Here is a 21,327-nt window from a genome sequence, read left to right as displayed (position 1 = left end):
CGAAATAATGATACACAACTGGAACTGGCTTCGGTAATAATGTATACCTCTGCGAGGTCGACCCGCGAGGTGAATACCTCAGAGGAGAGTTGCTTCAGTTTCTGCGTGAGGTTGCGGGACGCCTCGGCAAGTGCTCGGGTGTCGAGGGTAGCCGGCTTAGCTGGTTGCTCCATCAGCGACGTACAATTAGAGCTCTGCGGATCTCTTGACTCGGCAGCGTCCGTCATGACGATGCCATGACTCCTCGTAGCGTCTACACCACTGGATGTCGTCATGGACTGCTGCTGCTGGCCATGATGGAAACCGGTACAGAGCTTCTTCCTTGGCACTGCATCGTAAGTGCTCAAGTCAACGCAGCCATGGCTGTTGGAGGTAGATTGTTGCTGGTCCTCAACCAGACCCCCGCTAGAGTTCGAAGGACTCGAGGGGTTTGTGGGAATCGAGCGGTCCGAGGGGTTCGAGGAGTTTGTGGGACTCGAGTGGCACGACGAGTTCGAGGGGTTCAGAGGAGACGAAGAAGTAGAAGAAGAAGAAGAAGAAGAAGAAGAAGTGGAAGAGGAAGACGAGGAGGTAGTAGGAGAAGAGTTGGGATAGAATCTAATGCCAGGCTTGTCCCTTGAATGATGGTGATGGTGGTGATAGTGGTGATGATGAAGGCGATAGCCGTGATGATGATTATGGTGATGGTGACCGTGATGGTGATGATGGTGATAGACAGGGCAAGGTATGCACGCGCTGCCGCCGGCTGAGCTGCTGGTGGTAGGAGGAGCGACAGCGATGGAGCTGTGATTGCTGCGCGAAGACGACTGCGACTGAACGTTGCTGTTATTATTATTATTATTGTTGTTGTTGCAAGACGATAAGTACGTCTGACTGACGGACGACTGCGGTCCCGTGGATGCCGACGAGGAAGCGGTCGTCACTCGACTGGAGCACACCGGCGGTGATGAACTAGTCGTGGTGGTTGTGGTGGTGGCGGTGGACAAACTGGTACCGCAATTAGCGGCAGCGTGCAGAGCACTCGCCAAGCTGTTGATCAGATGCGACGTCCTAGCCGGAACATTGCTCTGCAGCTTGCTGCTGTTGGTGTTATTGCTGCTACTGTTCGATGAACGAGTGAGCGCAGGACATCTTCTAGTCTGTAACGACGAGGTGGCGTGATTGCCAGTCAAGTTGGATACGTGTGAACTATTGACGCCGCTATTGGACAAGCCACTGACGTTACTCTGATTGTGGCTGTGGTGGTGATTATTGTTGCTACTGTTGCCGGGTGAACTCGCGGTCTGATTAGCAGTTGGCGAAGCCGGAGTTACTGTTGACAGTTGCAACTGAATCAACATCATGTGATCGCCCAATCTCATCGTCAGGTTCAACGGAGCCTTGCCGGATAAAAAGTCGTTCACCTGTGAATCATTGAGACTCTCCAAGGCCTGCATTACACTCTGCTCCGGCCGTTGTGCCTGAAACAATGGACGAAAAGTAGCGTCATAATCGTTATTTCAGATGCAATATGTATGCGTGTGTATATATATATACTATAGCGTGTTGATTCGATTGTGTGTACTTGACTCGTTGCTATCGAGAGACGTCTACATCTGATTAACACGTGAACCGGTTGTTTGTTCGTTTCTTGATAACAAATAATGCGACGCATTTTAACGCTAGTAAAGGAGAAAAATATCATAATGGATGTCTGATTGTTATATTAATTGTCACATTTATTAAGACAATATAATACTTCAATTATCGCAGTAGTAACTAGATCATCAGCACCTTATTGCAAGCGAAATTTAAAACATTTAGCATTAAAATGTTTAAAGTACTCATACTAAAAAATAGTTTCATTTTCTGTGTTTTACCACAAAAATAGTGTAATCTTTTATCTCGCATAATGACTTATCGCTAAATTCTAGCAAAATAAAATTTCAGACAAGTTTCAATCATCCTTAAATTAATCGATTGCCACTCGTGATTCAGGGAACGAGGTGGTAACGTTTGTTCTGGAAAGGTTCAACCATGCCATGAGATTCGATATCCCGTACTCTTTTTACGATCGAGCACCGATCAGACGTGAGCATTCGTTTTTTATGAGAGCTATTCGTGCAAGATGAGGCGCGAATCGATGAAACCGCGACGCGAGATAGAACGCGAGAGAAGACCTGCAGAAGAGAGGAAACCTCGCGGAACCGAGGCTCAGACCCTCGACGGGCATCCCAGTTAGGCGTCCCTCGCACACACCTAACGGACTTCCTTTCGCCGGACGGTCATTCGTCGGATTCGGTAATTCGATTCGCAAACTCGCTCTACTAAGGAAAGTCCCGCCTTCGCAGGAACCGCAGATCACGAAGTGAGAATTCCTTCAACAAAGAGTCTAGGAATCCAGCGAGGAATCACCCGACGAGAGGATGCGAACGTCATGCAAGTGAGAGGAAACGTTGCATACGAAGAGAAATTTCGCGTGCGAACTTTATCTGGGGATTGTCTGGGCAATTCAGGCCCCATCTTCCCTTAGCGACAATTCTATTAAAATTATATGACCTCTTATTATATGATGAATTATATAATTTTAATAATTGTTAAGACTACATTATAAATTCGCATACGCATGCTCATTCGCCAATCTTCTTGATTTAATGACTCTCAAAATTTTACGTGATTATTTGCAAAATGGTGAAGAAATTTTGTATATAGTTTGACCTACTCTACATATACGAAGCATGGAACATTTAGCGTCAGAATCGAATTATTCTGTATATACATAAGGATATATAAATGCAATTTTATAACACGCAATCCTTGCAGCAAATATCTTATTCGACCGAACGTACAATAAATCTAAAAAATAATTACATTGAAATCAGCGACTTTTCGACAGACTGCGTCATCTCTTTTCGTAACTTTTGGATTTTCAATTTACATATTCTGCAAATTAAACGCTAAATTAAGATTCCGTGTCTCATCTTCGCCGCGAAATCGGACGAGTCCGTTCGATCGTTCGTGGACGAACACAGCGGGTGCCAAGCCGATCTGGTCGCTCGGTGAAACGCTCTTGCAAAACGATTAACCAATCGGGCCTACTCCCGGTATCCAATCGGCGTCTCCCACAGCGAACTTCCTCGATGCGCAACGATCGATCGGATGACGCTAGTGAATCGCGATGGACCGTTTAAGAGCTGTGAAGAATTCCGACCTACCTTTTTAAAACATCAAGAGAGAGAGAGAGAGAGAGAGAGAGAATTTGTAAATATTTTCGAATCAATTTTCTCCGATTGAAGGAAAAGGGATTTAAAAATGGACCGCCGTTACAGTCCATCTGTGGAATTAAAAAAAAATCATATTTAATTACTTGTATAAATTCCTACATACTCGCTGGAAGCAGATAGCAGCAACTAGGAAGCGAGTGAAAGCAATAATAAAAGCGACACAGGCCAACTATATTGAATGACTGACGGTCGCTCGCGTAATTGACGGTGAACTCTTGCTCGTTCCTTTTCACCATTTTAATTATGCGATTATATATAATAATAATGAGAGAAAGAGAGAGAGAGAGAGAGAGAGAGAGAGAGAGAGAGATAATACAGCAAAAAATAAAATTTCTATGAAGAGCAGTTTTCGTGTTATAACCACATTTCCTGTTACACATCACTGAATTTAAAATACCTTTTTCTCGGTCAGATAATATAAAACGTACGATCAATAAAAAATGTTACAAGTGCAATCGGATTTTATACACACTGAATTTCGTTCTTTTTTCGCGCATAATAATTTCACTTTTCACTTTTCCATTTCGAGACAGAAATGGCTCAACCCAACCTCCCGCCACACGTCTCTTTAAATTAATTTTTGCCGTTTCACTTGAAATTCCAGGAATGAGAGGAAAACTCTGGGTGGACGTTTAAACGACCGAGTGATTGCGACGATAATCTGTCGAACTGTACGGTTATCCAACGGTTAATTGCGGTCAATCGAAGTGTATTTCCGACGGAAATAGCCGACACGCCGAAGACGATCCGCGATTGGTTTCGCCGGTCATCTTCGGTCACCAAGTCAATTTACCGTAAAGTAGTCGCGTGTGTGTCGCGCTTCTTAACGCGATAATCTCGTTTGTCGTTTAATCACGAGGTAAAACGCTGGATTCCCAGGAACTAGATAAAGAGCCGTGCGACACGTTGTACTGACACTGTGACTGAACGCCGTTTTCAGGTAGAGAGGATCGTCGTTCATAACGAGACCATCGTCTTTAATCCGGTTGCTTAAGTCATCGGGAGACATCCGACAACGAATATAATCGACGTGGGTGGCTGGAAGAGAATTCCATGAACCAAAAAGTCTGAATCATAAAGCAAGTGATGAATCCTCAATTTTGCATTTCGCATTCTTATTTTCGCACAAGATATACGTTTCATTACATTGGCCCTAATCACACACACTCACATCTGGCTGCGAAGTAAACCTTTTGACTGCTGATCCGTAATGCGAATTTCGATCTCTCGCGATTTCTCGCGCGTAAATATTCTGTTCGCCTCGAATGTTAAATCGAAGCGTAGCCTCGAGATAGGAGAGATACACCGATGCGACAGTACTATGCATACAAACGTTGTCGAGACTGGTTTGAAAGTTACCAAATTAATCAGACTGCGGCGAAGATGGATTCTGCGGTTTTGCCAACGTCTAACGGTGATTTCGGGGAACCTCGACGCGAGAGCGCGGGACGAAGTCCGAAAAGCTGACCGGGTCCTCCTCCTTTCTCTCTCTCTCTCTCTCTCTCTTTCTCATTCTCTCGTACTCTCACGGCCGGTCGAGAGCTCGACTCGGAGAGAGAGACGAGGAAAAAAAGGAACGCGACGAGATAAAGCGCTACGAAAGGCCCTCTTCGATCGCGAGGCACTCTCTGGCCAAGCTGGGGCTGTGTGAACCCGGCGTTAGCTCTCGCCTCTTTCCCCGTAGCCACCCACGAGCGATATCCACGGGGTGTGTCAGAAGATATGTACCGCGATGGGCATAAATTAGATGTAAACACTCACACGAAAGACCGTCCAACTTTTACAACGAGGAGAAACGAGGACCGCCATCGACGATGTAATTAATCGCGAGAGCTCGGATTCCGACGCTAAACACGCAGCAATGACACACACATCTTGGTCATAATGAATTAATTGATCAAACGAATAAATCAGACGAGGACCACTAATCTCGAGAGAGAACGAGTCGCCTTAATCGTCGGGAAATAATATTGCGGAGCACGCGTTCTTCCACGACACCCTATGTATGCGCCTACCAATCGCGGCTAGAGACGCAGAAGGGGCCACGGGGGAGGGCACGCAGGAGGGAGCGAGAGAGAAAGGGAGAGGCGCGCATATACATGCGCACACAGCCGGCTCGATCGCGCGTACCCACACAGGGACCAGCGCTTTAAAATTGACTGCGGGTGACCGAGAGCCGAGCGGGCGGTCCCCTTGACAGCCATGCGAACAAGTCTCAGTCACGATAAGGACCCGGGCTGGGCGCTGTTGCTAACGCCTCGAGCCCGGGCCGCTGCCGCCACCGCCGCCGCTGGCGGCCGGAGTCAATTTCAGACTTTCAGACGAACGAATGAGAGGAAGGATCGTCGTCGTCGTCGTCGTCGTCGTCGTCGTCGTCGTCGTCGTCGTCGTTGTCGTCGTCGTCGTTGTCGTCGTCGTCGTCGTCATCATCGTTGTCGTTGTCGTCTTTTCATCTTCGATACCTCCAACCAACCCCTTTGTGACTTTGGGACTTGTTCTTTAGATATGCGCAACTTGCTGGAACGTGGGAAATTTCCTTCTTCACGCAGATTAACGTGTCATCGATCGGGCGTCGCTTCGCTTGAAAACACGCAAATATCGTAAATCCGAATTGCAAATGAAAACGAATCACGTTCGACGGATCTCTGGCGATGTACGATCAAACAAACTACGATAAAAAGAGATAATTGAAACGGTTAACGCTGCGTGAGTTACAATGATAATCGGAAGGATTACCAGTAACAACGCGTTTATAAACGACATTGTGCATTTTGTTCTTTTGTGCGAGAAATAAAGGATTATCGATCAAATACTTTTAATATCTCAAACATGAGAAGCCGAGAAAGAAAGATAGATAGAATCGGGCTGCTAATAACGTTAAAATCGAACTGATAGAACTATCAGCACGATAAGAGAACAAATCGGATGAAATTCGCGTGTTTCTCGGATAGGATTGCGAGTCAACCCAGAGAGAGACTCGAAAATCGAGGAGGCGACGATTTCAAGCGTCGTTCTGACACGCGTCCCGTGCCGTGCGTTTCGCCTCTACGATATCCTTCTGTAATTCTTAAGCGGAAATGGACGGCGAGGGGAGAGCTGTTTCCGTGACGTTGCACCTTGTTTCCCGGAGGCTTGGCTTTCCGCGCGGAACCCGCAGCACCTGTGCTGCAGCCGGTTAAAAGTCAGATTACGTTACGTTACGTTACGTTCGGCCAGACTTTGCGAAACGTTACTATGTACACGCCCAGGGCGTCGCGACACGTGTTCATTACTGGACGTCATGTGTACGTACACGTCCTAATTTCTGCGACAGATTGCCGTGCACATGCACACTTTTTCCAACTGCGGTTTTTGCGCTCATGTAAAATTCTTGGAGTAAAATTTCACGCGAAAAGCAGAATGACCACCGAATCACTCAAGTTGGAGTGATCTTTCATTCATTCATAGTGAATCCTCCATTCTGAGTGGTTGATTCAGAAACATTCACTCCTATGGAGACAGAATTTATTCTGAGCTCGAGAAAAATATTCGTTCTTACTCTCCGAATTTGTTAGAGTGGAATCTTCCTCAAAACGAATGAAAAATAGCGGATATTTCCACTCGAAGCGATTGTGGAAATATTGACATTTGACGTTGCAAAGTTGAATTTCACCCGATGTTTCGTTCACGAACGAATTCTAACTTCATATGAGCGTGATTTAATCAATTAGAGTAAATATGTTTTCTCATGACGGTGCAGTACGTCAGATTCATTCTTCAATTTCGAATGAAAATATCGACTCGGCGATTCAGAATGAAGAATTCACTTTGTATAAGTGAAAAATTATTCCAACTCGCATAACTCGGGGTGATTACACTTATTTTTGAGCGGAATTTCACTCCAAGAGGTTCACAGAGTATCGCACACCTACGAAGATAAACGCGTGCAAAACGCAATTCTCCGCATTTGTGCTCTTCGAAGTTTCTTTTCAGCGACGATGCTCATCGCTCCACGAGGTGTATCGAATATACCGTAATGCGTCAGCGTGCTACCATCTGTTATTACACAATTAACGCGAACGTGTCACGCTTATTAACGTCGACTCGAAACCACCGAAAATTGCGTCTGGCCAGCTCGCGAAGGGGAAGTTTGACGGGGCCGCAACGGCCGCGACGACCGCGATGCACCGATGATCGCGTTTAGATCCGCGAATCGCCGGGCAGGATGAAGGCGTCGAGGACGATATGGTGACCGAGAAACCAAGTGACCCGGCGATACGCGAACACGTCGGGGAGTTAACGGCGTTTGTCCGCGGCGCGGATCGCGCCTCTCCGTAATACGTTCTCTCCACACCGCGAGAGTCACCGGTACCCGAGCATCCTCCGCGTGGCGGCGGCGTCGGCGGTGAGCGAGGAACGGTTCCAGGACGGAGAGAGACCAAGTGCCAAGCGAGAAAATCCGGGTTGATCGCGGACGCGACGGAAAAAATAAATAGCGTTATGTCAGCCACGGCGCGCGCCAATGAGGAGTGGAACCACGTTAATCGGGAGATTCGTCGGTAGCGAGCAAACTTGTCGAGCTCTCAGTGGAAGCTCCAGGCACCTGCTCAGTGATTAGTACGAAATATCGATTAAACACCGCGATAACGAGCGAATCATTGATGCGTACACAGCAAATAACGCAGTCCAGAAAGTAAAGCAGCGAAAATCGCAAAGTACGATTGAAGAGTGCACGATCAAATCGGTGAAACTGACGCAGAGATTGGCTTGATTAATTTTTCACGACGATCCCCTCGATTTCGCCGTTTTACTCCAGGAAAAGACGACAGAAATTCACTGGAGCTCTCTCTCTCTCTCTCTCTCTCGCGCGCGCGCAAGTCGGTTGCAGGTCTCTACGGCGACGATGAAACACGATAAAAATCGTACGCTGATAACTACTCATTATTGCGCCAGTAGTGGGTTGATTTGATTAATACCCACGTGCACGGCTAGGACACGAGTTCAACTTACCAGTAGTCCGGTTTCCACGCTTGGCAGCAACGTCAGTCGGCTACCATGTTGTAGGCCGTTTTCCTCGAGCGTTCCCTCACGCAACTGCCTGAAACGAAAACAACAAGGACGTTGCGTTATCATTGCCTCATCGATTCGTCGATGGTTAGCCGCGCGATAGTGATCACCGATCGAGCACTGGAAAAACGACAAAGAAGAGAAGAAAGAGAAGTGTCGGTGCGACTTGCTCGCGACATTCTCGCCGCGCCGCGGTTCCGGACGGACCCTTTAAAAGCTCGCGGATGTATCGCGGCGATAAATCCGGAGCTGTAGGAAGTACTCCAGCGCATTGCGTTAAACGAGCTGTCGTTGTTAGGCGTCTCGAGAACGCTGAAAAGAGAGCGCGAGCTCGGGTGCGACCACGACAGAGACGACGACGACGACGACGACGAGAGGAGAGTGTGGTGATGAAAAATACTCGTATGCAACCGCCGACAGAATTGGGTCGATCGCTGCGCGTCGGCACGAATGTCGTCTTCATCGCCTCGACCCTGTGTGACGCGTCGCGAGTCTCTCTTCACTGTCTTCTAAAATAAATCGCCGACGGATACGAATCATATTTCTCCGGTTTGCATCTTTCGCGGCCGAAACCTAATCCACTTAATCCATAAAATATACATACATAGTATACTGAATATATGTATATATTCTAAATTAAGACTTTAAATATTCGTATTTAAAGACAAAAATAATAAAAATATATAGGTTTAGGTACAGTTTCGCGAAAAATATTACTTTAATCTTACGAGAGAGAATTTCGGTGCGTGAGGACACGTCGTCGACGTCGGCCTCAAGTCTTCTGTTAGAATTCCTCGCGACTGTTTGTCCGCACGATTAGATCTCACTTGAGTCAACAATTCAGGAAGTATACGCATACCTCGGTTGACTCGTTGCGCGCCCGAACGTGCTAATAAGTGCGAGAAACGAGTGGATCATCAACTCCGAAAGCGATAAAGCGACGTCAACGTCCGCCATGTGAGGACGCTAAAACATTGTTAAAACTAGCTGGAACGACACGGTGGAGGGGGGGCGGGAAGAGGATGAGAATAAAAAAAAAGAAGAAGCGTTTTCCTTCGCAGAAGTCCTGCGGCGCGTATTTGTGACAACGAAAAACCATTGCGCGCACGACCCGATTCGCACGCCACGGCGCTATCGCGCGAGGTTGCTGATGCAACCGTCGAGCGGAAATCGACCGAAATAAACACGCGTGCGTATAAACGCGCGATAAAGAGACGCTTTAGAGCCACGAATGAAAAAGAAAAAAAAGAAGATATGTATACTAAAGCGTCATCCACCGGATTCACCGGCCAGGAGCGATTACAGAACGCTCTCTTAATTACCTTAATTCAACGTTATCTCTCTCTCTCCATCTCCATTTCGATTTAATTGTGTTATTCGCCGAATTTAAGCGAAAATTCTCTCTGTCTTTTATTTCAGCGTTCAAAAGAATCTGTAAGGCTGACTGTGAGGCAGCATTTTTGCTTATAGCTCCACGACTCGTGTAAATCGTCGTATCTGTTCTTTTCATCTACATCTAGAATCGGGCAATCATCACTTTTGTGCTACTAAAGCCTCACGTGGGATTTACAACCCCACTTTACGATCAATAAACTCTACTCCACTCTCTTTCTCTTTCCGTAACACGCTCACGCTCTGTCATATTCCGCGAACGTATCTAACGTATCTAATTTGAAAATTATTGCCTTGAATAAATAAAACCGAAAGATACGCCTAATTTAATAAACAACCTGACCATATAAATACTCCGTTTCTTTTTATTTCAGTCCCGCCGTCCTCTTTCCTTTGTTGCGCCCGTCGGTTTTTCACTTCGCTGAAGGGCGAGAGGGAATCATGCACACACTAATGGCACTAAAAATAACTCGTTATCGACCAGCATCGTCAACCGTTAATCCACAACTCACTCTCCACTTTTCGGTGTCTCTCTCTTTCCCCGTTTTTCTCGCAGTGTCTCCACAGCGAAAAGCGTTCCCACCGATTGCTTCCGGTATATTGGCCGATATCTCACGTACTTCATCGGGACGTATGTTAATACACATACATACGTAGGCGCGCACGCACATAGGCGTGCGTCGCGATTGCAATATCGCGGCCTCGGCGCTCTCTTGTTGTCATTGACGGAGCCGCGTGATAACGCGCCCAGACTCGCGCAGAAACGTAAAAAAGCAGGCCCCGATAAGGAACACCAAGCCAGTAGATTAGACCGCACGACTCGCGAGTAACGCTGCCCGGATAACGTCGGCCGCGCTTTCATTTGGCGGCCGGCTGACCGGTCGGCTAGCCAGTCAGCCAGCCAGCCAGCCAACCAGCCGGCCAACCGGCCAGCCGCTCGTTTGCTCGTCGGACCTCGGCCGAAGGAACGAGACCTTGCCGCACGCGAATATAACAGCGGCTCTCCTTCTTTCGGCTGCACTATGTTATTTTCCACGCTCGCAAAATAAAAAAGCCACGCATACACTCGGATATTCCGCGGGGCAAAAAGAGAGGAGAGAAAGTGCGCGAAGAATAACGGCGGGATTGTACAATCGCGCGATTACGTTGCCGATAATCTCGTTGGAATTCCTTATCGATCATCGAGTCAACGTGAATACAAATTTTATCAGAGGGGCGGCGATAAAGCAGTTCCTTGAAACCTCTCGAACTATTTGGATCGTTAAGAGTGTGCGATTATTATTCGTGTTCCTGAGAATTTCACACGTCAAGTGTAGGTCAACATTTGAACGGTACATCTTGCTGAGAGCCGCTGCTTTTTTTACGCTTTTTCTCAGCCAAGCTTTTTATACGTTATAGAAATGTTACGATCGACGACTTCGACCAGTGCGAAGTACTCGCTCGTGTATTCGCGTTAGTGCCGACGTGTCGATTAGCGCGAAGGCGCGATTCAAGCGATTGAGAAAGCACGCGAATATTTCCCAGCGTCAGCATTCGATGCGATCGGCGGTCCCGCGTGAACAAGTAACCGTGTGACTCGATCGCTGTGCACACGATTTTCGTCAAAATCAATGGGGATTTCGGGAAAATCAATGGGCCTAATTAATTGCTATGTAAGAAATTGATAATTGCATTCTTCGTGGATTCTTCGATCAATTTTAAGCCAACCTTTTTTTTCGCACGATGGTAATGAGAGATTAATTTTGGGTCATAAGCACTTGAGGATGCCTTCTAACGAAGCCAACGACTGACTGGCTAAGATCCTGTCAGGCAGATTGCGCCAGTACTGAAAATCGGGCAACTATACTGAGAAAAAATATTTTCTCAAGGAATAAGAGATATTTACTCTGGTACTAATAACGTATTTACTTATACACGGCAGGAAAGTTTGGTCGGATTTTCACCAAGTATCTGGTGAAACATGAACAAACCAGAATTCCGATTGAAGTTACCAGATTGTTTATGTTAACAAAATTCTGTTTAATCAAACAAGATCTCTAGCTAATCAGAATCTTGTTGACTTAAATAGAATGCTGCTAACTTCAACCGGAATCTTGATTCATGAGAAATTCCGCCTCTGCACAGCTACGAGTTCGTATTATCGTTCATGGTTACCAAACTGATAATGCCGTACACGTCGGCGGTCGGATTTAAAAACGAAACCTCGCTAGGAGAGCACGAAGTTTTGCTTAGTCGACAGTTTGTCAACTAACAGTCATTATTTCGCGTCGTAATTCCTAAACTTGCTTATCAGCCGGGTCTAAAGTGCTTCCTCTTGCACGCCGCGATACAATAAATGTTTGTGTGCGCGCGCACACGTGTGTTGCAATAAATTCCAATGAATAATCAATATCGAGCAGAGACACAGCGTGCGGCAACAATTTTTCTCGTCTGTACAGAAGTACTTCGAAAATGGTAACGCACGAGACGCAGGTGTATTTTAACCCGCTCTAAAAGTGGGAATACCCGAACACGCATTCAATCCCGAACATTTAAACACAAATGTTTAAACTTTCAACATAGAATATGAGTATCATATCCAATATATGTGTTTATGTTGGAAACTTAAATATTCATGCTTGAAGACGAAAACAATGAGAATGTCCAGGATCAGATACGTATGCATTGGTGCTTTTGCTCTACGTTACATTACGCGAAGTTAAGAAACGCGAAGGTGCATCCGCGAGCAGAGTTCGTTACGGGTGCACAGCCGAACTTAACGGTTTTTCGTCAAGATCCGATCCGAACGCGTGTCGCTGACCTTTTACGCTCAAGAAGACGACGACGACGACGATAAAAAGTCACCCGTAGCGCGATAACGCCGCCGACGTCTCGCAATATTTAGAATCGAAATGCGAGAGAGACCGTCGATAGGCGGAGTGAGAGAAAGATAGCCGGAGAACGTGACGCGAGGTCTGTCATGGGAGTCATCGTCGTCATTCGAGTCGTCTCTTCGCTCGTAGCGGTAAATTCCCGGCTTTTTGTATAAATTAAACTAACGGGCTTGGCGTAATCGTGAAAAAAAAATACGAAAGTAGCGAGAACGGCGTGTACACGGAGCTCTCTCTTCCTCTTCCTCCAACCCCTTTCGCGAAGTTACAACGCGCAGTTTGGCAGAGTTCGTAACATCCGATACAGCGAGAATTCCCGATATTTTGCAGTGTGTTGATGCAAATAGGAGTAACGAGGCGATACAATTGCGGCGGCAAACCAACGAAAAACTATTGATGCTGTTGTCAATTGATGCCGTTGTTCGCGAATTGTAATCGCGACGAATGAATAAATAAAGGGCCTATCGAGGCGTGAATTTTGACAAAATTCAGTTTTGCATAACAGGAACGTTCAAAACTTGATGAAACTGTCAAAACTTCGTAGAAATATCCAAATCGCAAAAATGTCTTGGAAACACTTTAATTCTTCTGGCGAACGAGCGCGATCTTAACATTCAAGTATCTTTTAAGCATCCTTCGAATTTCTCCCTCAGAATTGACATATTTCTCAAGAAGGAGTAATGTGTGAACGCAGTTAATACAACCGGGTGTCAAACACTCGAGAGATTTATGGGTCCTAATTCTTACGAACGAAACTGAGCTAATTGCGCATCTTCGCGGCACGAGGCGCTAAGTAATGTCGGGACGTCGCGCGAATAAATCTGCGGAATGCATCTGATTTTTCTGGGTCGGTTTCACTTCTTAATGGAATTGAATCCAATCTCGCGCGTCGCGATGCGTCAGCAGTGAAGCTCTAAGTGCGAGTCGTCGAGACGCAAGACGATATTATACGCGATGGCGAATGGGACATCATTCCCTCTGGTCGGGAAAGCATATTTTCCCAAGACTCACGACGCCTCGGAAAAATTGCGCGTGTCACGATTAACTCGTGGTGATTCTGTACAATTTCGTGACGATTCCGCGGTGCAAGCGTGTTTCCTCTGCGGGACACGGCACGCGGAGAGAGAATCGCCGCTACATTCTACATACCGCATCCTACAGAGAATCGCCGGAGATTTTATAAAAACTCCGATTAATCACTTTCACCGTAACGCGTACGCGCTCCGGAAAGCCATAAATCGATAACCTGTTGCTTTTCACGATTGAAACGGCTCGAACATTTGGAATTACGTGACGCGTATCCAAATGTTTGCTTCGTGTAATTAAACTACCACCAGAGCGCGGAAACACATGGATTCGAAAAATCGAAGAAAAAATTAAAAAAAAAAGGAGAATAACTAATCAGGTAGCAATAATTATTGCGCGCAAATTATAATAGTTACAAGAGCGTTCGAATACGCGTTCGGGGTAAACATCTTCTAGAAGAAGGCGAACGTAAATAAACGTGCGAGAGAAGTGATAGGGCCGAAACCCTCTTATAGCGCGTCTACACTATAAATATTGTCGTTTCGCGTCTGTGCCGTTCCCGCGTCGAGGAGAAGCCGCCGCAGAAATATATTTGCGTGTGCGAAATAAACACGTTTGTTGTAATCGCGAGAGGCACCTTGTCCCGTTCGCTTGAGCGCTTACTCCGAAAGTTCGCCTTCGACATATATCAGGATATAACGTCACGGACAAATTTTCATTTCCTCGTACACTCGCGGACAGAAAGCTTGTCCGTAATTTTTCGAGTGAATTTGTGAACTCTTTCCGTCTTGTCCGAGGAGAATGCTCCCGTTGGACAAGACGGATGAGTTCACAAACTCACTTGAAAAATTACGGACAACCTTTCTGCCCACGAGTGTACAACTCGATTCCTTATACGGGGTGTCCCAGATTAACCCGTTGCCTTTGACTTGTGTGCTCTTTTTAGGAAATTTCGTATTGTGATTGTTGTTCGTTGGAAATTCAGCGGAATTCATTCGATGTTCATTCATCGTTGTTATTATTATTACATAGCAGCCGAGCTCTTAATTTCTCAAACAGCTCACGAGTAGACTTTTCGAGAGACTGCGGTCTATGCTTTCGAAAGTGTTTTTCACGCGCACGCGGAAAACAATACACTTATTTGGAAACTTTTGTTTCAGATTTGTCTCGATTTTATATTCCGATGAAAACTCCTACTATCTATATTAACGGTGTATTTTGAAACTTTCAGTCTTATTTAATATCACGTAGCCCCGTTTTGGGAAAATTAAGTTTTTTTAATTACGATTTCTTACGCTTGCCGTACTTAAACTAATCCGATTATATGCTCGCGCTTGAGAGGGAAAGAGAGAGAGGGGGGAAGGGTGGAGGAAAGAGAGACAGAGAAGCAGAAAATAGATGTAGAAAGTGCGGCTAAAAATAACAACCTTATTATGGTTTATAAATAACTACGCGATGTTTTAATGTGAAGGGGTATTCTTAGCGCAGTATAATAATCGATTGCGTTCAAACTACTTATATTATTTCATCATACTAAACAGATTATTGCCAATGATAATTTCTGAACAGTCGTGAGAGATACACAAAAGTGATCTATTACGTTATCCAACCACGACGATAGATTCCGTATAATAATTTTTTGTAGACAAAACTTTTCCAAAAATATAATATGCGACATTTTTGAGGAGGTATTCAAAAGAATGTATTTTTTATGTCTCCCGATGTTGAAAACGTCTCATATAAGCTGCGCGTGAACTTAATTCCGGCAATGGAATTTCCCGGGAGAATTCACGTCACCTCTTTATAGAAAAAAAAAAAGAAAAATTAAGCGCTAAGTCGCGGCTCGCCGATCGATAAGGCCGCATGCAGTTCACATGCACGCCGCACATGGCGGCTAGACAATCTCCAAGGATAGATTAACACGTGCAGCCGCGAATAGACACACGGTACGTGCGATCAAGGAAAATCGTTACACCACTCGAACATGTGTGTGTGCGCGTCAGCGGCGACTTAAGCGCACGCGGCCCAAAGAAAGAACCGCGTTCACGCGCGTTCCCATTTTGAATAACTCTTCGTCTTTGGCCGCTTCGATATCTGGGCGCAAAAACGCACTTCGTGCTACGAAGGTCTCGGAGAGGCGGGAAAAGAAAAAAAAAACGCGCAACACCTCTGGAACACGCCGTAGAGGCCGCGTTACAGACCGCACGTTTCTGCCTTGGCAGAAATCGCACTCGCGCGCAGAATTACTTGGTATATTTACTCGACTGGGCAACGCTATCGGATTAATTCCCCGCGTCGTTCCGTTACGCTTTGTCGATTTCGGCGGCGCAGCGAAGAGATTTGCGAAACCGTTAGCCGGCGCGAAAGAAACGCGCCGGGCGCGAGGAGGATCCTTGACGGGCCCGCGAGAGTGCGCGAGGCTGCGAAATATTTTCTTTTTTTGTTCTTTTCACCGCGCCCAGGGACGTCGGGAGAGGGAGAAAGAAAGAGCGAAGAAGAGAGGAAGGCAGAAGGAGACGACGACGACGACGACGATGGAGGAGGAAGAGGAGGAGAAGAGCCGGCCTTCCGCGCGTTCCTCCGCAAGAACGTTCGCGTGCATCAGCGGCCCCGTCTGCCGCCGCCGTCCCTACCACCACCACCACCACTACCGCCGCCGCCGCACATGACGCGTTTCTTCACGCGTAAACAATGCGGTGGCCCACGCTTGTGTGTGGGCTATGTAAATTGAGTGTCTTTGCGCCCGGACATGTGTGGTGCCGATGCGAAATCAATTTTGACAACGTTCGCGCGCGATTCGTCGCGGGTTCCGCCGAATGAACGAACGAATCTCGTTTCTCCCCAGAGGTCTGTCTCTTTCTCTACTTATGCCTGGTTCCGCCAACGTCGCGATTAAATCTCAACTTGAATTGAAGTCTTTGTCTCTGAATAGAGTTTAAACTCAGGTTAAGGTTTAATCGACGTTGGTGGAACCAACGGCGTTAGGAAGACAAATAATATGTGAATTATGATTCGCGTGCGATGACGAATACTACACTGAGAGAAAATTGTCAGTCTAAAATGATAGTTATTTTTTGGCTCCAACCATATCTTTTGGTTGTTCTAACACAAAAATGGTAGTAGTAACACATAAAGTTATGATTATATTATAGTAAAATTTAATAAAAAATAGTTTTCTCTCTCTCTCTCGACTATTATTTATAGTAATTATTTCTCTATGGAATTATAACTACAAATGCCAAACATTTTTTCCTCTGTGTACGACGAACGAGTGCACTTATACTTAGGTACTTAGGTTTAATGTCACGCGTCTCTCTCGTGCACGAGAGAAAGAGAGAGACACACGCGGGCTGAACACGTGGCCGTACTTTTATAGTCTAGGGCATAATCCTGCCACGCGCGCACTTTGTCTTCGGCTCTCGATAAGCAACGATAACGTGCTTTCGCGGAAGGCAGTTCCGTTTAGACGGTCTCTCTAACGGCAGTCTCACGATCGCTTCGAGTCACACAGAGAGAAAGAGAGACAGAAAGAGAGACTTCATGGCGTAGTCATTTCGTGCTGCTAAGTAAGCCAAAGGTTTTTAAATTCTCCACAAGTGTGACGAATACGCACGCGCACGCTGCACAATGGATTTAAATAAAGAAATAAGTAGACATCGAGCAAAAAAAATCAATTTAATTTAACAATTTTATCCACTCGAACATGTAGAGTACTCTCAATACATGTGAAGGAAGTATAGATTAATAAAAAATATAGACGTTGCAGGTATGCAAATTCCTCTCCTCCCACATTCGTAAAGTTCCATAATGTCTCTTCAGAAAATTTTGTTAAATTAATTAGGTTATTTTATGTGTATGTGTTTGTTGCTGTTGTGTGTACTGTGTGCGTAAGTTACGTTATATTTTTACCTATATTTTCTTCTATACGGAATTCTTCCTGCAACATTCATTTAAATCAAGGAGTCGATTATGTACCACACATCTTGGTGAAAATTACAACAATGAACAAATTTATCAGAGTATTTATAGTTTTATTAGTCATACTTTTTGTGAGAGAGAGAGAGAGAGAGAGAGAGAGAGAGAATTTGACTTTTGTTATTTTTCATTATGTTGTGTCACACAATCGACTCTCCGGCCTGTAAAAATAGTTGGTTATCGCTTTCTTCTTTCCATTGTTTCATCGTTTCATTGATTGATATAACAAGACAAGTATTGAGACGCACAATTTATCGATCGCTGGACATAGACCCTTGCTTAATAATAATTATTATTATAAATAATAATTGTTATGAATATAACTCTATTTTATTATAATAAATTAATTTTATTAAAACCGATTTCTGGACAAAATTCTCCGAATAAAATTTCGGTCGATATCTACAGAATTTGTGATTTCAACCCACTGCGTCGCACTATCGATCATGCCGGCGTTTTCTCGAATTGGCGAGCGGCCACGTCGTCGGCGATTCACTCCACCGGTGTGCGTTCAATCGCCCCGACTTTCCCGGATTGTGTCGCCCCATGCTCGCGCTATGACGACAAGAGCAACTCGCGACACCGACCGATCGACCCGATAAACATGTTTTCGCGCCGTTCGCGCGCGAAAAATAACGGAGGGTAATCTTGGGCTCGTTTCTCCGACACGTCGCTCACTCACTCGGATCTTGCGATTTCGCAAAAGCCGCTGACAAAATCCGTCGCGTGATCGTCGTGTCGCTAAAAATTGCTTCGCGATAAAGCGTTGGACTCGAAAGAAGAGAATTCGCAATCCTTCGTCCGATCGCCGATCAATTCGGCTCAAAAACGGTTTTATCTCCACCGTTTTATCTTAGGCGGCCGTTGAAATCGATTGCGGGAAGAATTATGACTTTTATCGAAACAGAAGCGCACGAAAGTGGATCGATATTTACACGACTATTACGACACAGCTACAAGAAGCTACCTTTCACTTTTATAATAGCGCGACGCGGTAAAAATTGAAGAAAAGAGAAAAAAGAAATGACCTCTTTAGCAGAGATATAGTGCGTGTAATTAAAGAGCATCTACGTTCCTATAGGATCAAACGAGATTGTGCGCGACGTTTGTTTCGCACAAGCTTATGCCGTTGCGATCGTTGTCCTTCTGTCGCCAAAACGAGTGTGTAAAGTCCGCTCCTTCTACGTGCCGCGACGCGATGACTAACAGAAATCTCACGATGACACACCGGCGATCGACGACACTTGACGCTGACGTGGAGAGAGAGAGAGAGAGAGAGAGAGAGAGAGAGAGAGAGAGAGAGAGGAGAAAAGAGAGACACACACAATAATTACTCTATCCGACACATTTTGTAAAAGTGTAAAGAAAAAAACAGGTTCTTATTATCTGTCTGTTCTCTCTCTTTCCTGCGAACACGTGCTCTGGCATTTTCGAGCTTCGAAGATCACGCGAACATCCTTTGTCAGGCGAATAAGCTCAATGCGCAGACTTCTATACAATACTTAGCTAACATCTGTCGGCAATACGGTCGAGAAATTGGAGCAAAGTACAAATTTATATTTCGGAAAGGCACATATCAGTGGCTCAATTCCAGTTGATCAATTTGGAAACCAAAACTAATAGTGTTATGAGTTTTCTCTTCTGTTTCGTGTATGGAAAGGCTCTTCAAGTCTTCAGCCTTTTTTTTCACACCTTGTATATGTTCGTTTTGCCTTCCCAAAACACAGCGACAGAACTTACTGGGCAGCATGTCTGAATATATCTGATAGCAGTCTATAGGTCTGTTCTTTTTCGAAAAACTTCCTAAACAAGTCTCAGATATCATACAGAAGTCTGTGATTTGATGTCGCTCAACATCTACTATCCTCGACTTTCCTCGACGTCAACACCAGGCAATTTAAGCCCGTATTAATAGTTGTCACTTGAAACTGATCTCATATGAGAGAGATATGTCTCGAATTTTTATTCAGAGTTCGATCAAAGTTTCCCAATTAAATTATGATATATATATATATGGCATTTATATCTGTAATCGCGATTCAATTGTCAAATTATCATCCAACTCCGGATTTAAATCTGAGTATCTCACTTGAAACGAACAAGTAGTAACTATTAATACAGGCTCTCATTAATACTCAATCTGTCAGAATTCAAAAAATTTCATTTGTTACACGTGCGGATTGTTCATCGTTCGAGGCATCTTGCTCGACGTATCAGCAACCGTGAGTAACGAGTACACGAGTCGTGAGATACGCGAGTCGTACCGCGCTCGTGACGCAACGTTCGACGAGGACTGAATGTCAGCGATGACAATGTCGCGTTACCGAAGGCTACCAATGTCGCGCTATTACAGCAGGTGTTGGCATTAACCATCAATGTCACATAAAAACGAGCTTGCGCAAGTTTCCAGACAGTTTCGGAAAATTATGTCGCAAATGATTCCAGTTAAGGGCGAGGGGGAAGGGCAATCGAAATTTACAGGTCAACAGAACCGCATTCATCGGTTCGCGACACTTTGATGATTTTCAATTCGCGTGTTTAATCAACAGAAATATCAGGATACGTAAGTACACAGGATGTATCGTGGCATTACACCGCTTTGATATTTCCATTTCTCGATTTAACCTTCTAATTATATCTTTATCTGCTTGCATAACGATGATGCAATTAATTGCACTTAATCGACGCGACATGAAGGGTACGAAAGGGGAGATCCACGACCGACGAAGACGTGTAAATCTGAATTTCTATCGTGCTTGTTGTGTTTGGGATCAGTTTTACCGCGTTAACTGAACAGAGGGAAGATAATCGAGGAAGGTATCGTGACATTCAGTCTCCTTCGCATTTCGGTTCAATTAATCTCGCGATTTTATCTTCGTCTTTCGCGTAATATCATTCATAAAAATAACATTACAACATAATAATGCGAGATCCAGAAAAGAAATAAAACGCGCAAATATGGGGTAATAAATATTTAATTGATACGACAATCGCGATACTGTAACAAAACTATACTCTTTCTCGCACGCATGGTCGCTAATTTCAACTTAACTTGTCCAATTAACTTGATATTTGTCTGATTAAAGGTCAAACATGTGCCGCATTCGCGCGCTGTTATCTTATTTTTTCCTCTACGTATAAATTTCGACCTCCTCAGGAGCATCGATGGTCTGTTTAATACAATCGCTGCTGACTACGATTATCTCGTAACTATCTGCATGTGTATGTGTGTGTGTGTGTGTAGTACATGCCAGGTTCATAACTATTTCAATGAATTTTACATCTTCCGCGGCGTAGCCAAACCGACACACATGCGAGGAGAGCACGCGTCGTGCCGCTCGAGAAGGAGGAAAAAGGAGAATCCGCCGTGCTACCTGCGCCTGAAACTGCCCTGGCAGGCACAAAGAAACGAGTGGCGAGTAGTCGCCGGGCCGGGCCAAGAAGCACACACACATACGAGAGAAGAGGAGAGGAAAGAGGAAAGAAAAGAAGAGAAGCGCGAAGGAGGAAAGAGCACGAACGACGAACGGCGGGGCGGCAAGAGATCTCGGGAGAATTACGCGCTCGATCGAGACACGTAAAAGACGAGGCAAGAGAAAAAGCATCGACGACTTGAAAGCAAGCAAGCGAGCAAGAAAGCAAGAAAGAAAGAAAGAGAAGGATTATCGATGCGTTACGTACGGAAATATATATATAGCCGATCTTTGGTCTCTCTCTCTCTCTCTCTCTCTCTCTCTCTCTCTCTCTCTCTCTCT

The 21,327-nt window shown here is 45.3% G+C and overlaps 1 protein-coding gene across 3 annotated transcripts in view; it reads right to left on the bottom strand.

Moving 5' to 3' along the window:
- The window catches only part of LOC116850550 (midnolin homolog), a 29,624-nt gene that overhangs the window by 2,656 nt on the left and 5,641 nt on the right, over positions 1–21,327 (bottom strand). Inside the window, exons 2-4 of one of the 3 annotated variants that reach the window (XM_032828962.1) lie at positions 8,253–8,340; positions 1,221–1,460; positions 48–1,139 (exon numbers count right to left, since the gene is read on the bottom strand). In XM_032828962.1, coding sequence (XP_032684853.1) covers positions 48–1,139; positions 1,221–1,460; positions 8,253–8,340 — 1,420 coding nt within the window. Of the gene's footprint in view, positions 1–47; positions 1,461–8,252; positions 8,341–21,327 lie in introns of all 3 variants that reach the window. The other 2 variants (XM_032828960.1, XM_032828961.1) reach the window with 2 other exon arrangements.

Source organism: Odontomachus brunneus, unplaced genomic scaffold (genome assembly GCF_010583005.1).
Source record: "Odontomachus brunneus isolate Ranch 3 - 2012 unplaced genomic scaffold, Obru_v1 Obru_scaffold_149, whole genome shotgun sequence".
Taxonomy (NCBI): domain Eukaryota; kingdom Metazoa; phylum Arthropoda; class Insecta; order Hymenoptera; family Formicidae; genus Odontomachus; species Odontomachus brunneus.
This window is presented reverse-complemented; position numbering and strand designations above follow the sequence as displayed.